Source organism: Triticum aestivum, chromosome 2D, assembly GCF_018294505.1.
Source record: "Triticum aestivum cultivar Chinese Spring chromosome 2D, IWGSC CS RefSeq v2.1, whole genome shotgun sequence".
Classification (NCBI taxonomy): domain Eukaryota; kingdom Viridiplantae; phylum Streptophyta; class Magnoliopsida; order Poales; family Poaceae; genus Triticum; species Triticum aestivum.
Genome location: NC_057799.1, coordinates 335,984,928 through 336,000,046, shown reverse-complemented (window position 1 = coordinate 336,000,046; position 15,119 = coordinate 335,984,928). Strand labels below are relative to the sequence as shown.

General features: G+C 47.0%; 1 protein-coding gene across 1 annotated transcript; it reads left to right on the top strand.

The window, feature by feature from the left end:
- The first annotated feature begins 9,887 nt into the window (after positions 1-9,887).
- Positions 9,888-14,794, top strand: LOC123049298 (transcription factor BHLH6). Its single transcript, XM_044472237.1, has 5 exons — positions 9,888-10,108; positions 10,226-10,430; positions 10,538-10,807; positions 10,919-11,089; positions 14,519-14,794. Exons 1-5 carry the CDS (start codon positions 10,017-10,019, stop codon positions 14,585-14,587), a joined length of 807 nt encoding a protein of 268 aa, XP_044328172.1. The 5' UTR covers positions 9,888-10,016; the 3' UTR covers positions 14,588-14,794.
- Positions 14,795-15,119: the final 325 nt, after the last annotated feature.

Here is a 15,119-nt window from a genome sequence, read left to right as displayed (position 1 = left end):
TGCTACTCCAGGCAAGCCCAGGCGTCCAAATTCACATGCCTGGCGAGGCTAACCAACTTCCATCATTTTGGGGCCAGGCTAATTGCGTTGTCAGATTTTCTGGCCAGGCTGGCTCTCTTGTCACCAGGATCTCAACCAAACAGGAGCTAGGAAACTCTCAGGGAGGCCCCAGGCCAGGCATCAAACATCCAGGACATGAACCAAACTGACCCTAAGTCCTATATGTTTCATCGTCACATGCAGCGAATGGAACACAAATTAAGATCCTACATATTGGTTTCAATACTAATGTTCATGACTATCACAAGAACGGATTCAATATGCTTCATGACTTTCACAAGAATTGTTTGGATATTTTCAAAATAAATATTCATCTACTTTTGATGTTTATGAATTTTATAATTGTATGTACATCCCATGAAAATTGTTTGTGTATTTACTAAAAAAAAGGAATTGTGTAGCCCGTTGGTAAGTACGTGTGTGGATTTGGCCAAGAAAAGGTACGTACGTAGGGTCTTAGGTGTGGAACATGTACAAGAAAAGAACCTGATGCAAGTACAACATGCCGAAGGATTAGAATGGCGTCATTATAATCATTTTACTCGCTCATTGCCAACCAGCACACAAGCATACAACATGTTCGCTTGAAATACGAATCAGGGCCGGTAGAAAGGAAGCCGGATCGTGCACCACTGATTAAGCTTGCAACTGAAATAGCACTTTAAAAATAGTTAACAGGTAAACTAATATCATATTCAGCTTCTATATATTTTCTTAATTAAATTTCATATCTAACATGTCAAAATTGGATATAGGGTTTAAAATATATGGTTATTTTAATAAAACATTTATTTTAGATGGACCGCGGGTTGATTAATGCAAATATCAAGGGGTTTTATGAGTGCGGGTTAATTGGCATAAAAGGTAAGGAGTTTATGTAAAATGCGAAAAACGATTCACTATAATGTTGAACCACGAGTTGATTTCTAGAAACTGCAGGGTGTTTTTTGCAAAATGGTTTGACGGACAAAGAGGAGCACTATTTGCTTTATCAATAAGTATACAATTTTAAAATGTTCAAATACCAGCACACATAAATTAATAAATTAGAAAATGTTCACCGCACATTTGAAAAATATGAATGCAAAGTATTTTTTGTTAGCATAATTTTAAAGAAATGTTGATACCTTTCAAGAAAATTTTGACCTGAAAAAAAGTTCATGCGTTCCATAAAATTGTACCTCACATTAAGAAAAGTTCATACAATAAAAAAAATGTGTAACCCATAAAATAATATTTATACCATTAAAAATATGTTACAACCTGCATTTGAAAAATGTTTAACGCACATTTTAAAATTCTTCAAACACATATATTAGAAACAATGTTAGTCTTGTATTTAAAAAATATTAACTGTATTTAAAAAGTATTAATTATATATAAAAAAATTCCTAGTGTATATGAAAAATATACAATGAAAATGACAAAAAAATTAGAAACCAAAACATATATTTACAAAATGTCAATCTTGTGTTTAAAAGAATATGAAACATGTATAAAAATAATGTTTCAGATGAATACGAGAAATGTACAACGTGTACGTGGAAAAATAGACATCAAAAAATTATTTCAAGAAAAGTATATCATGTACTTGAAAATGTTAAACATGTATAATTTTTTTTGAATGTATAGGAAAAATATACATCGTGAGTAAAAGAAAGTAGACGTGTGTTAAAAGGGCAGGAAAATAACTGGAAAAGGATAAAAATGGGAAAGAAACAAAGAAAACAAACAAAATAGAAAAGTGAAACAAAATGAACAAAAACTGAAGAAACGATGCAAAACAGTACACCACAGTGAAATCAATGAAGTTTAATGAAAATGTAGAAAATAAAAACAATACCGAACAAAATCTAGGCGAAAAAGGCAAGAAATGAATGGAAAAGGAAAAAAATCAATAAAGAATGAATAAAAACCGATTTTATTTTGATGAACCCGAAATAAAAAAAAAGATTTTTTTCCAGGGGTAACAGAAAAACAAATGCAACACACTGCAACATTGTGTAAAAAAGTGCTACAGTTACTGGCCCGCTAAGTTTCAAAAGAAAAGTTGTTGGCCCGCCAAGTAATATAGTGATCTGAAATAGCTTTAGGCGAGATCCGGCTCGGCATAAGGGAGATATAGCACTGGCGGGTTTGCTATATAACAATTACTGAGTCTTGTAGGGGGGGAGGGGTGACGACGCCCGCGCGAGCGTGGAGTGGTCTGCCCACCTGAGTTTCCCTTTCATTATTTTCTTGTTAGTTTTTTTGTTATATACTAGCAAAAGAGCATGTGCATTGCAACGGGAAAAAAATAAACGATGCCCTAACCAATAACCGTGACTCAAGACCCTATTAGGTCAATGTTATTTATTCGAACACGACATTCCATCTGTGTTGCCACTTATCCTCCTCCCACCCTCATCGACGGTGGCCTCGGTGCTAACACAATCATAATGCGTTTGAATGTGGTCAATCCTAAGGCGTCTCTCTCTCAATAAGATGAGAAATCTGCTTTCCTTTTCCCCGTGCAAGGTTTGGCCGACGCGTCCATGCGTTGTTACAGATGATTTCATTCATATCCAATCTAATTTTACTAATGCCGATAAACGCTTTAACAATATAATTTTGCTGGCCAAATCAGAAGAGAAGGACATAGATCTGGCCTTACATGGTACAGGGGAGGAGGCGGCGACGAGTCCCTCTCCTTCTACTACGGCCGGATGCGCTGGCGGAGTAGAAGAGGAGAGCAGAGGATGCCAGCGGAGTAGAAGAGGAGAGGAGGCGAGGCGTCAGGGGGAGTGCTTCCCCAGAGAGCAGAGGGGTAGACGGAACGAGGGAGAGGAGTTTACGTAGATATGATTCAGACTGATCCGAGCCTTTCACATTGGAGAAACACGTTATATTTAAATAATTCTTGTGGCATGCTCGACACTCGGCACGTCGTTGGCATCTTTTTTCTATAAAAGCCGAGGATATGCACGATGCCTCTCTCTGTTTTCTTAGTTGGATGAGTGCCCTGCTTGGGTCTATCGGATTATGGGCTATGTATGGTACAATGTATTTGTAAATTTTTAGTTCAAAAAGTGTGTTTGCCCCTTTAATTAAAGGTGATAGCTACGCACTGGCCGACCGGCCCAATTTTTGGCCGGTCGGCCGCAACTGCTTGATTCGGTACGATCAAATCACGTACAAACCGCACGATCTTTTTCCTTCCTTCCTCCCTCTGACGCCTTCTTCTTTAAGTAATAACTCCAACCTCACCGCCATGGACGATCGACATGCCCCGCCTCGAAGCACCGCCCCGACGCGTCTCGCATGTTGCCCTCATCGACGGTCGCCGCCTGTCGCCGTCTTCGTCTGCCGCGTTTCTCTCCAGCTACGCGAGTCCAGCAACACGCGTCAGTGATCTCCCTGTGGCGACATGGGCAACTCCGGTGCGACACCACAACTCCAGTGGAGACGGTCCCTGGTGGCGGCACCTCTAACCACGTGCTCGTGAAATGTACTCTTCTCAGGTTGCTGGTAGCAGCAAAAAAATCCGCCTAGCAAAAAATGTGCCGGTTCTAACAAAAAACTCGCTGGTGCCGCCGCACCCATCGCCATCGTGGCAAAAAACGCTTGCCCGTTAGTAGTTTGTGGTTGCCGGTTGAAGCAAAAGTAGCAGAAAGGCAACACGGTTGTAACAAGAAAATTGACTTCGGTGGTGGGTTGTAGCAAAACAAGAGGCTGGTTGTAGCACAAAAGCACACAGTTGTAGCAAAAACTGGACGCGGGTGGTTGCTTGTAGCAAAAACAGACGCCGGTGGTTTATAGCAGGCTGCTATGCTAGTTGTACCATCGCGTAAAGATGGTTGTAGCAAAAATCTCCATGCCATCCTCCTCCCCTCCTTGCAGCACCAGGTTGGGAGAGCCCCTCCTCCCTAGTAGCTACTGGGAAGAGATGAGCAGGGAAAGGTTGAGAACGGCGTGGAAGATGATGGGATCGAGGCGTGGTGCTCCACAGCGACGCAAGGAAGAAGAACATGATGTGCGGGGAAGGAGTGGACGAGCTACTGAGCGGGGAAGTGATAAGGTGAATAAGTGGCATGATAGGGAGCGATGAATCGATCCAGATCCAATGCAGCTCTCGCGTCTGTGCAACGCTTCGGCCGGCTAGCAATGTTTTCCTTAATTAAATGTGATTTGTGAACTGTGTGATAACACATTAAATTATTTAATCTAAATATCCCGATATATGCATTTCATCAGTTTTCTAAAATATGTATGTCGAGGATGTAAGTGCTTCTTATCACCGGCGATTCAGATATAATGCATTCTCAAGGAGTATAACATACTCTGTCCATTCCGGTTTGTTGAGCCTATCTCATTTTTTTGTAAGTTCTACTTTTATTTCTTTCCCTCATATGTGTAGATTATGAGATGAATTAAATTCTTACAAATACTAAAAGTAAACTACCATGTAATATTCCTACTCATTCAGTGGTCATGATATGCATCCGTCGCAGTTAATGAAGATTAAACCATGATATGCATTTCTTCTACACGTGAGCATGCGCCTTCTAGCCTCCGAGGATATTGTCATGGCACACTGATGGGCGTTTGGTTGGACACATCCATTTTTTCCGTTGCAACGCACGGGCATATGAGCCAGTATAGCTAAACTGGATATTTTTTTCTTCCGTTGCAAGCATGTTTGCCAGTCCTTTGAAAAAAGAAAAGAAAAGAAAAACACTCTCAAGCTGGTTACACCGTTAAAATATTGATGGCAGATTGGTTTCTGCAGCGACATTTCAAGATCAGCACGACTTGAATAAAATACGGGACATTTGCAACTACTCCCTCCGTCCCATAATATAAAATGTTTTTTGACATTAATATAGTGTCAAAAAACATCTTACACTATGGGACGGAGGGAGTACAATATTGAGACGTGGAAAGCAACTGGTATGAACCTTGACAGAGTAGAGGTTATATGGTTGTCAGATGAATTGGATCGCCACGCGGTTAATTACTGGCCACTTGCGGTTGATGTCTCCAGAAAATACAGCATGGAAAAAATGGCAAGGTATCTCTTATTTTAACTTGTTCAATTGCAAATCATTTGTTGTTCTTATAACAATCAAGTTTGTTTACTGTTTGCCGAGCAGTTATTGTCGGAACAGGACATATGGGCCACAAGGACTACCTGCTGCTGAGATTTTCTACCCTCAGCATGCAGGTTGCTGCTATATTATGCCAGAAGGTTGGTCTATCTAATACAGGACTGAAAAGAACATTATAATTTTTATTTTGTTTGTGCTCCTAGCAATATGAATTCATGGCTTGTACAACCACACCAGATTTTGACCAAATCAGTCAGCGCAGGGTACATCTTAGACATGTGAAAGAGAAGTCTTCATGGATTTCTCTATTACTATGCAGCTCTTAAGAGAAGTCTTAGTGAACTTTTCTTTTTTTTTAAAAAAGGGAGGATGACCCCCGGCCTCTGCATCTGGGCGATCCATGCGGCCACTTTATTAATTATTATCACAAGACCTTATAAAGTCATACAACAGTAAGACTGAAGCCACCGTCTAAGCAACAACTGTCGCTACACCTATCCAATTGATGAAGGGGCGCTGATAGCCTGAGCCTAATGCCAAACAGACATCGCAGCCAAACCTAAACATATAAGACCTGAGGTCCCAACCAGGACGCCTGCCTGGTATGGGGCACCTACCAGTCCGGCGCACTCCTCAATCAGGACGCCTGCCGGGTATGAGGCCGCCGCAGCCACCTGCCATGAGTCCATTTTCAGAGCTGTACTGTTGCATCTACCGTGCCAGTTCTCACTGCCATCGATGCCACCAGGACGCCAGACAGCGTCGTCCTCCTGCGCGAGTCCATCCTCCCACATCGAACTCCGAATCTGCACTGCGCCACGCCGTCAAGATCCGTCGCCATCAATGTATGGATGAAGCACCGCTCCACCAAAGAGTCGTCCGCTGGTCCCGCGAAGCCGAGTGCACCTCCAAGAATGCCGCACCCAAGGGGGTTACGACACATGATTGCCGCCAACATCCGATCAGCTGATCTAGAGTTTCCCCCGGAGGTATTGAGTGGAGTTGGGAGCTTCACCTTGATGATGCCTTCATGAAGGAAACGATGATAAGGGCATCGTCATCACCGGCTCCGGCCATCGACCGAAGACCAGGTTTTCACCCAGATCCGTCCCAAGAAATCCACCTAACAACCTGTGCACCGTTTCGACCGCCTTCAAAGCCCCAGATCCAGCCGCCTAGATCCGGCGACCAACCGCAGCAACAGTGCCACCGTGGGATCCCTGGCGCACCGGCCACTGCCTGAGTGTGCCACCACTCGAGCCTAGGAGGAGGGCTCCCACCCCGCCTCGCCAAGCCGCGAGAGCTGCCGAGAAGGATCCCGCGCGCTCGTCACCGTCTCTGATCCGAACCAATCCATAGCAGATCGCCGTCACAGATCCGCCTTGGACAGGGACTGCACCACGCCATGCCGCCGCGGGAAGCCCTAGCTTCACCGGCCACCACCCTCCAGGGCCGCCGCCCCGGGATCCAGACAGAACATTGCCGCTGCCACCGTCCAAGTTCCGCCGCCGCCGACCGGCCAAGCCGCCGGTCACTGGATGACCATGCGAGCACAGCCAGCCGGTCGACCAACTCCGACGAAGAAGAAGGCCACCACCACCAAGCCTAGGGCCGGTGCCCCAGACATCCTCGTGTTGCAGATCAAGTCCAGGAGCAGTGCACCGCCGACGGCGATTGAGATCGGTAGCACAACGAATTAGCCCGACAAGAGTCAAGGCCAGATCCGCCGTTGCTGGTGCCGTCCACCCCCGCCGTCGCCGCACCACTTCCATGCCGCCGCCGATCTGGCTGGAAATGAGCGCCGCCTCCCAACTAGATCGGGATCCGAGGAGAAAACCGCCGCCGCCGCCACGCCACAAGGGCTTTGCCCTGTGACGCCCCGGGCGACGGCGGCGGAGGGGAGCGGAGGTGGGGCGAGGCTGTAGGAGGAGGGCGGGGGCTCCCCGATGCGGGGCGGCACCGCCGCACGAGGGAGGGACGGGGGAGGGAGGGAGGGGACGGGGAGGGAGAGAAGTCTCAGTAAACTAAACGCTTTTATATTTCTTTTACAGAGCGAGTACTTATGTGTCTACTTCAGCAAGTAGGGACTAGAGATGTTGAGCGTAGATCAGTAGGCTTGTCTGTTTCTTTAAATAGTGAGCACTGCATAAACACCATCATTCGAGGGAAAATGCTCTGCAGCTCTTAGGAGCCACACTCGTGCATATCTGTACCGCTGGTTGGACGGGGATCTGCGAAGGGGAAAGTAATCGTTCGGGCATAATTGAAGCATGCCATCTTCAGGTTCGGTGTATAGAGACTGTATTGACCATGCTGTTCGGATCGCAGAAGCAATCTAACGAAGGCCTGTATCAGTCCGTGACATGATCCGGATGCGTTTTCTCCCGCAAATCGAAGATAAACATGGTGGAGGTTTCACCCTGGCTCACCCAAAACCAACCCCCCTCTCACGCGCGCTTCCCGTCTAGCATCAGCTGCCCGCATTCATGCCACTGTAGAGCGCGCAGCTCCATGTTGAATGTGGCTTAGGGCGGACGCAACCTCTCAGTGCCTTCGCCATTGAAGCGGCGTGCCGGCCGAGGGCGCCACCCACTGCACGCCCGGCATAACACGCCTCCTCGCCGCATTCAAATGCCTCCATTAAACCGGCGTGGAAGCTGAGACACCTATTCCGGCCACACGTCTGTTCACGAGCGGGCTGATATTAAACACAACGCCGGGCAGACTCCTCCTGCCCGTCCTCTATATAAATCATGCCAGACGCCGGGCAAGGATTGCACCACTTCGTCACTCCCCATCTCCTTCATCCACAAGTTTCTTCAACCTTTCGATGGCAGCCGACGAGCCGGAAGAGCAGTTCTCCGGCATAAAAACCGGCTGGGTGGCCCGCCGAGCCCGGCGGGTACGAGCGAGCCACCTCACTGTTCCACCTCCTTCTTCTAGCCCGATGGAGCAAGTTGCCGCCCCAAGCCGGTGCGTGGTTCAACAACTCGCCGCTTCAAGCCAGCTCACGGAGGAGTGGCGAGTTGCTCCACGTCGGCACGACGGGGAGCATGGCGGCACGGGCATCGTCGCCTCAGTGCCTGTGACCGTGCCATCCGCCGTCGACGCGTGTGTAGCCGCAACATGCAGGCAGAGAGAGAAGCCAGCTACGCGGATGTCTACGACGTGGCGGCCAGCACGCCCACGCCCGCCTCCATCATCGAGGAGAAGTAGAACACGGGAGGCAGCCGCCGCTTGGGTCCCAGGAAGACCACCGTCGGTGACCTTGCCGGTTCTTCTTTATCTCAGACCATCCCGGGAACCCGCCTGAGCTCCACAGAAGCACCCTTCCCTCAGGCTGAAGCACCCTCTTTGCCGCTTCGATGAGTGGCGCAGACGGACATAGGGGAGATACGGGGGAAGAATATGCCTCCGGGGCTCCCGGTAGTTCGGTTAGCGGGCTGCCGGATATGGGGAAGACAAGCCGTGGTCGGCCGTAGACTAGTGTAGTGTATCTGTGTCGTGGGAGTGGAGCTCCGCGCGACCGTACGTGCACATAGTTTTAGCTTTTTAGTTGAATTTTTGTCCAGAATATAACCGTTTTCGTCTAGTTTGTATGAAATCCGTCATGTTTATATGCAATCCGGCCTTGTTTGCACGAATTTCATCCGGTTAGTTTTAAGCGTCCTTCCGCATCCATGTCCACAGACTGCCCCCCCCCCCCTCCCGGTCCACGCATAGATGCGGGAGAAAATTTACGGGTTGCCGTTGGAGATGCCCTTGGATAGATCACAAGACATATTTTCATAATGTATAAATTTAATATTGTAGTTGCAATTAGTTTTCTCCGACTCCCTCCATCCATATATACGGGGCTTGATACAATTTTTGAGGATGTGTTTGACCATTGCCAATATTAACAATATATAAGATGTATGATACACCAATTATATCACTAGAAACTCCTTTCACGTATGAATCTAACAATATGCTTTGTGTAACACGCATGCCATATATTACAACTTTTTTCGAAAAACTTCCAATCTATTCATTTTCAATCATGGCAATACAACGAACATCAGAAATAAAAAAAATTACATTTAGGTCCATAGACCACCTAGCGACGGCTACAAGCACTGAAGCGAGCCGAAAGCGCGCCATCGTCATCGCCTCTCCCTCACCGGAGCTGGGCAAAACTTGTTGTAGTAGACAGTATTACTACTTTAACCCATGATCAAAAGGAATCTCGAAAATGTATTAGGCCCTACATATATATGGTTGGAGAAAGTATATGCACTACATTATGAACGAAGGAAGTATATAGTAGGCACACCAAGATTATGAGCAAGATGCAGCTGCCCGCTGCCAAGCATACATCATACATAGCCTGGACGGAGCACACGCGAGGCGCCATAGTTGATGGACCCATACGTTGACATGAAGGGGACAGCAGCGCACAGGCACAGATTCGATCTCGAATGGGACGCGAATCGAGAATGGTAAACCAGCCAATGGCTGTACGGCACGCACGTTGTCTAGGCCGAGAAGGCGCCAGGTGCCATCAGGTAGGGTGGTCTCGCTCGCACGTCGGCCCCCGCCACCCAGCGACGCAGATCTACCATCGTCCCTACGCTGCCACTTGTGCTAACGAATTCACGCTATCCACACGCAGTCACATCCTCATCGCATCCTGCTACTATTCCATGCTTCTGTATAAAGCCTCTGGGTGCTGACTAGCGAGTAGCAAGTGAAGCATCAAGTACCCCTGGCAGAACAAAACCCCTCGCTAAAAACAAGCGCGAATACAGCACGGGGGGAGGGAGAGCGAGAGAGAGAGAGAGGCCAACAACCATCTGTGCGGGCAGATCGACTCGTTGTCTCGTTGCAATGGAGGCCGACATGGACATGAGCTTCGATTTCTCTTGGGAGACGCCTAACTTCTTCGAGGCCCAGGTGCTGGAGCTCGGCGTCGTCGACAGGTGAGCCTGCACAGTCAAGTGCGCCGCTCTGCTTGTTCATGGAGCAATCCATCGCCGGTGATTGTTCCTTCCTTTGGTGCCTACTAACCGTTGGATTACCCTTGTTGATTGTTCTAGTATGTACTTGCCGGCTGAGGACTCGCTGTCCGGTCTGTACTCGTGCTACGACGACTCGAGCTCGCCGGACGGCGCCAGCTCGTGGTCGTCGGCCATGACGAGGGCAACCCGCGCGAGCAAGAACATAATCATGGAGAGGGACCGTCGCAGGAGGCTCAACGAGAAGCTTTACAACCTCCGCGGCGTCGTTCCAAACATCACCAAGGTGAGCGCGCCCGTGCCCGCCTGCGCTTCATCAATTTACAGATCACTACAAGAAGAGGACTTATATATGTTTATACAGTTAATTTGATTGGGTTTGTGCGGCGTTAGATGGACAAGGCGTCCATCATCCAGGACGCTATCGCGTACATCGAGGCGCTGCAGGAGCAGGAGCGGCAGCTTCTAGCCGAGATATCCGACCTCGAACCAGACAACTGCACCGCCGCGGTCAAGGCGGAAGACGTCGCCTCCGTCGGGAGCCAGGCAGAGGAAGACGGCGTGGGCTTGCCACGGCAGAAGAAGATGAGGAGGACTAGCTCCGCCTCCTCCATCAACGACGCCATCACTTCCCCTGCCACGTATCCGGTCGAAATCCTCGAGGTAAATATCAACCTTCGGGCTCGGGGCAACATATGAAACGACACCATGCAATTGCAATTGCAAAGACGTAGTGCAATCGATGGAATGACTCTGCGGTTACGGTTTGTGCAGCTGGAGGTGACGAATGTAGCGGAGAAGCTGTCGGTGGTGAGCCTGAGGCACGGCAAGGCGCGGGACGCCATGGCCAAGGTGTGCGGGGCGCTGCAGTCGCTCTGTCTCAAGGTCATCACGGCAAGCGTCACCACCGTGGCCGGCGGCATGGTCCACACCATGTTCGTCGAGGTAACCATCCATCGATTCGCTGTCTTTCCCACCCAATCAATTGCTCCTCTCGCTCTATCCTGATTTCTCCAACGAAAAGGATTTGCTTCCGTCCCTTTTGCTCGGTTGCTCCCGAATTTCTTTGATGACATCACCTTTGATGACGTCACAAAAATGACATCATATGTGACATGGCTCGTTCATAAAAAGCATACGCTGGGTTTCTTTCCTCCATCAACTCGGTAGATTATTACGAACTTCATGATGTAGTGCATCTGTGCTTTTCGAGATTTAAGTTCGATAATAAATTAAATCAACATGGAAAACTACGGCGGAGCAAAATTTAAATCACTGAAAACTTCTTTCGAATAAGAATTCAATGATATAATTTTTGCTCCCGCCGTAGTCGCCCACATTGATTAAATTTATAATCAAACTTAAATCTTAAAACACAGACACACTAAATTATGAAATGAAAGAAGTACTCCCCGTAAGGAAAGTAAAAGGGGCGACGTCCTATCATGTAGTCCTACCTCATAAAATATGACCAATGAAAATCCTCCGCAATAATCCTCTGAAGCTGCACCACCACTTGATCCTCCGACATAGAGAAAAACACTACTCCTCGAACCTTGGTATGTATCTCTGTCCTTGCGTTTTCAATGCGTGGCGGCTCGAGTTGACACACTGTCTCAAAAAACATGAGTCTCAAACTGCAAGGCATGTGCATACTACTCCTCGAACCTTGGTATGTATTGCTCATCGTCGCGAATGTAAGCCTGGTTGCCACGGTGATTCTGTCGCTATTATTCGCCGCCGTCGAACGACGAAGACCCTCTGTAACAATTATTCCCGTATGCACCATCTCCATCATAGTCAAACTTTCACATCTATGCATTCCTTCGAGCATGGTTAATAATACAGCCAACGATCGGTTATAAAGAGTTATCATGTCATCTAGAGTCAAACTCATAGATGGCATGTACAATACTACTAGTAAGCTTGAAAATGTGTACTGTTTTATTAATAGTTGGCCCACATTACACCTCACAAAGTGTCTTGGGTCTCGTGTTGCAGCTGGCTACTAACCAAGAGCCTGTTTCTCTTCTCTCTCCTCCAACTTAGTACGTAAGATATTATATTATATTATATTCCTTACAGCATGCTTATGTCACCTTATTTACTTGCTCTTCTGCCAGCGCTGTTATCAAACCAACAATGGTCAGCTCCAAAACCACTGCGCGCCCGGTGTGTCTTCTTTGTATGTTTGTGCCACCTTGATGATCAATTGTTTTTCTGATAAAGGGTGAAATTTATTTTCTTAAAATGGAGCATCAGGATGATACAAACACAAAGAACACACATCCGATCTTTGCATGATTAGGATGTACACAACCAACGCCCATGCACGCACACATAAATACATCAGCAAATAGTAAAGTCATATAAGACCAACATTATGCGTAGGCGAGGAAAAAATAAAAACTCAAAGCGATACGATTCACTATCGATAAACTACATCAATGACCATAGCCGCAACAACCATTTCATGACACCACACGAATGACAAGGTTCTTCAACAACAGTGCCTTCAGAAAGGGATCGGCGCTCATACGCCGCCGTCACCAGACCCAACCACCCAAGTCTAGAATATACATTTTCACCCTAAAGAACCAGTATAATCATTTTCGAGCAACGCCTTTAGCAAGGTAAGGACACAAAAATATCGGAGTATAACCAAGACGGGTCAGGCCTAGGTTTGCACCTCAGAACTCAAGCCAACGTCACGTATGTGTTGTAGCCATCACTTTTTCGTGATCCCGGCAGCTGCATGCGATGTGGACCATTGCCGCTACGCCAAGGTATCGCCCATAGTTTGCATCTTCCCGCCAAAGCCAACCACCGAGTCTGGAGAGAGGAACCCTCACAAAGACCTTTCGGTGGGCACCACATTCCGTCATGAGTCCACCGTTGCACGCCGGTGTGGTTACCATAAGGACCAACTACAATGGCGAAGCACAACACCGTCGACTACCACCTCACTGGAGAGAGCCCTTCACAGGCTTGTCATCCTAGGGGCCGATATGGCTGGAGCCGTAGCATGAAAGGCACATCAATATCGCCCGCGTGGAGCGTAGCCGCCACTAGATCAGGAGCGGATAGCCGCTAGATCGACGTTGCCTTCCGATCCAGGTCGACAAGAACCAAGGCCGCATTGCCAAATAGGGAAGCCGACACGTGCACTGGGACTGCTGTCACCGCCATAAAACGAGGCTTCTATACAGGAGCTGCCCGCCCAGCACCACCTGGAAGCTGTTGCATCCACACAACAAAAGCCATAGGGACGACGCGCCCCGTCGCCAACTTCCTCGAGTCGTCTGGCGCTTCGCATGTGAGCCCTCTAGTGGCGGCGATGTGTTGGGAAGAGAAAGGAGCACCCTAGTGGTGGCTGCGATGAGTGTTTCCCCCATGTCGCAGGAGGCGACACGGGGGATGCGGGTGTTCGCTTCAGTTCTAGGCGTCTTTGTCGGATCAATAGCTTTTGGTGAGTAAGAGTAGAACTATATCCCGCAAAAAAAGAGTATAATCCCAGTGTACGAGCGCACTAGGTAGTAACGCCGCATATTGGGCTTGCAGTGTGACATTCCTCCTATCTCTCATGCATGCATGCATACAAAAGCATGATATCAATAAACCATTTCCCTAAATTGAATTAAAAAAATCTTTACCTCTTAAATCATTGACCCGATTAATGATTTGCTTTCACTAGCATTCTGGTGACGAAATCTTCGAAACTAGATCCCATACCAACATGTTTCGACAATTTTTTTGCCGGTACATGCCATATTAGTGTCACTTAGTTATCTTTATTAGCTACCTTGTTGTCAAATTGAAATTAACTTAGTTTTTAGATTTCTGGAAGTCGATATACACTGCTAAAAGCTTGCTTCATGATGCTTATGTTAGTTGGTGCCTCTTCCTACTTATTGTTAATCGTTGAATACTCATTCTTTAGCTATGCATAACATTGCAGTGTCCAAAAACGTATGAAAGTATTGCTCGGTAACTATATACAATCATCATGGAAATTGTTCACGGTTAAAGATGGCAACTAGGGTGACATAATCTCACAACTGATGGCAATGAAAAAAAATCATTGAAGAATGTCAACATCAGATCTTGTTTCGAAGCCTTGTGGAGACAAACCCAGCGGTGTAGAAGGATCGCTAATCGGATTAGCGATTTCTGAGATAAATCATTATAAAAGTTCAATGCAATTAATGTGATGACATCAACTTTAGATGAAAGATTCCTGTATGCATGCATGTGCCTTTTCTAGAAGTGAAAAATGCCGTTGAAAGGTGTGGTAGCATCAAAAGACACATATGCACACATTGCTACATATTTTTTTCCTTAATTTTATTGATAAAACTTAGTTCTATTTTTCAGACAGAAGGGATGGATGGTGCTCAGACAATCAAGGAGATGATACAGGTTGCACTCCACCATCTCAAATGAGAAGAAGCCCGTCAAATTCCATGAGTTACTGATGATGTTAAAGTGTTGCAAACGATGCACTACTGACTTCTACCTATAGTGTATCATGTTCACTAAATCATGACAAGAGAGGCCTATGAGTCCACCTTAGTATGTCATCATCTAATAACACCACAACAATTGTAGTTATTAATCACTAGCAAAAGAGCCCGTGCGTTGCAACGGGAGAAAAAACACAACACACACTCTTAACCGAACAACCATCACTCAAGACCATAATAGGTCCATCTCCTTTATTTTAGCGACGCATCATATTTGTGTTGCCGCTTATCCTTCTTTTCACCCTCGCCGGCGATGGCCTTAGTGTTCACACAAACCAAAACGTGTTTGAATGTGGTTAATCCTAAGACGTCTCTCTCTCCTCCCTCTCCCCCCCCTCTCTCTCACACTCGCGATGAGAAATCTGTTGTTTCCCCCTGCGATGTATTCAGAGGTATGCATGTGTAGTTCTCGATGTTTTCTTTTCCCTATATGACTATAATGGGTGTTTATT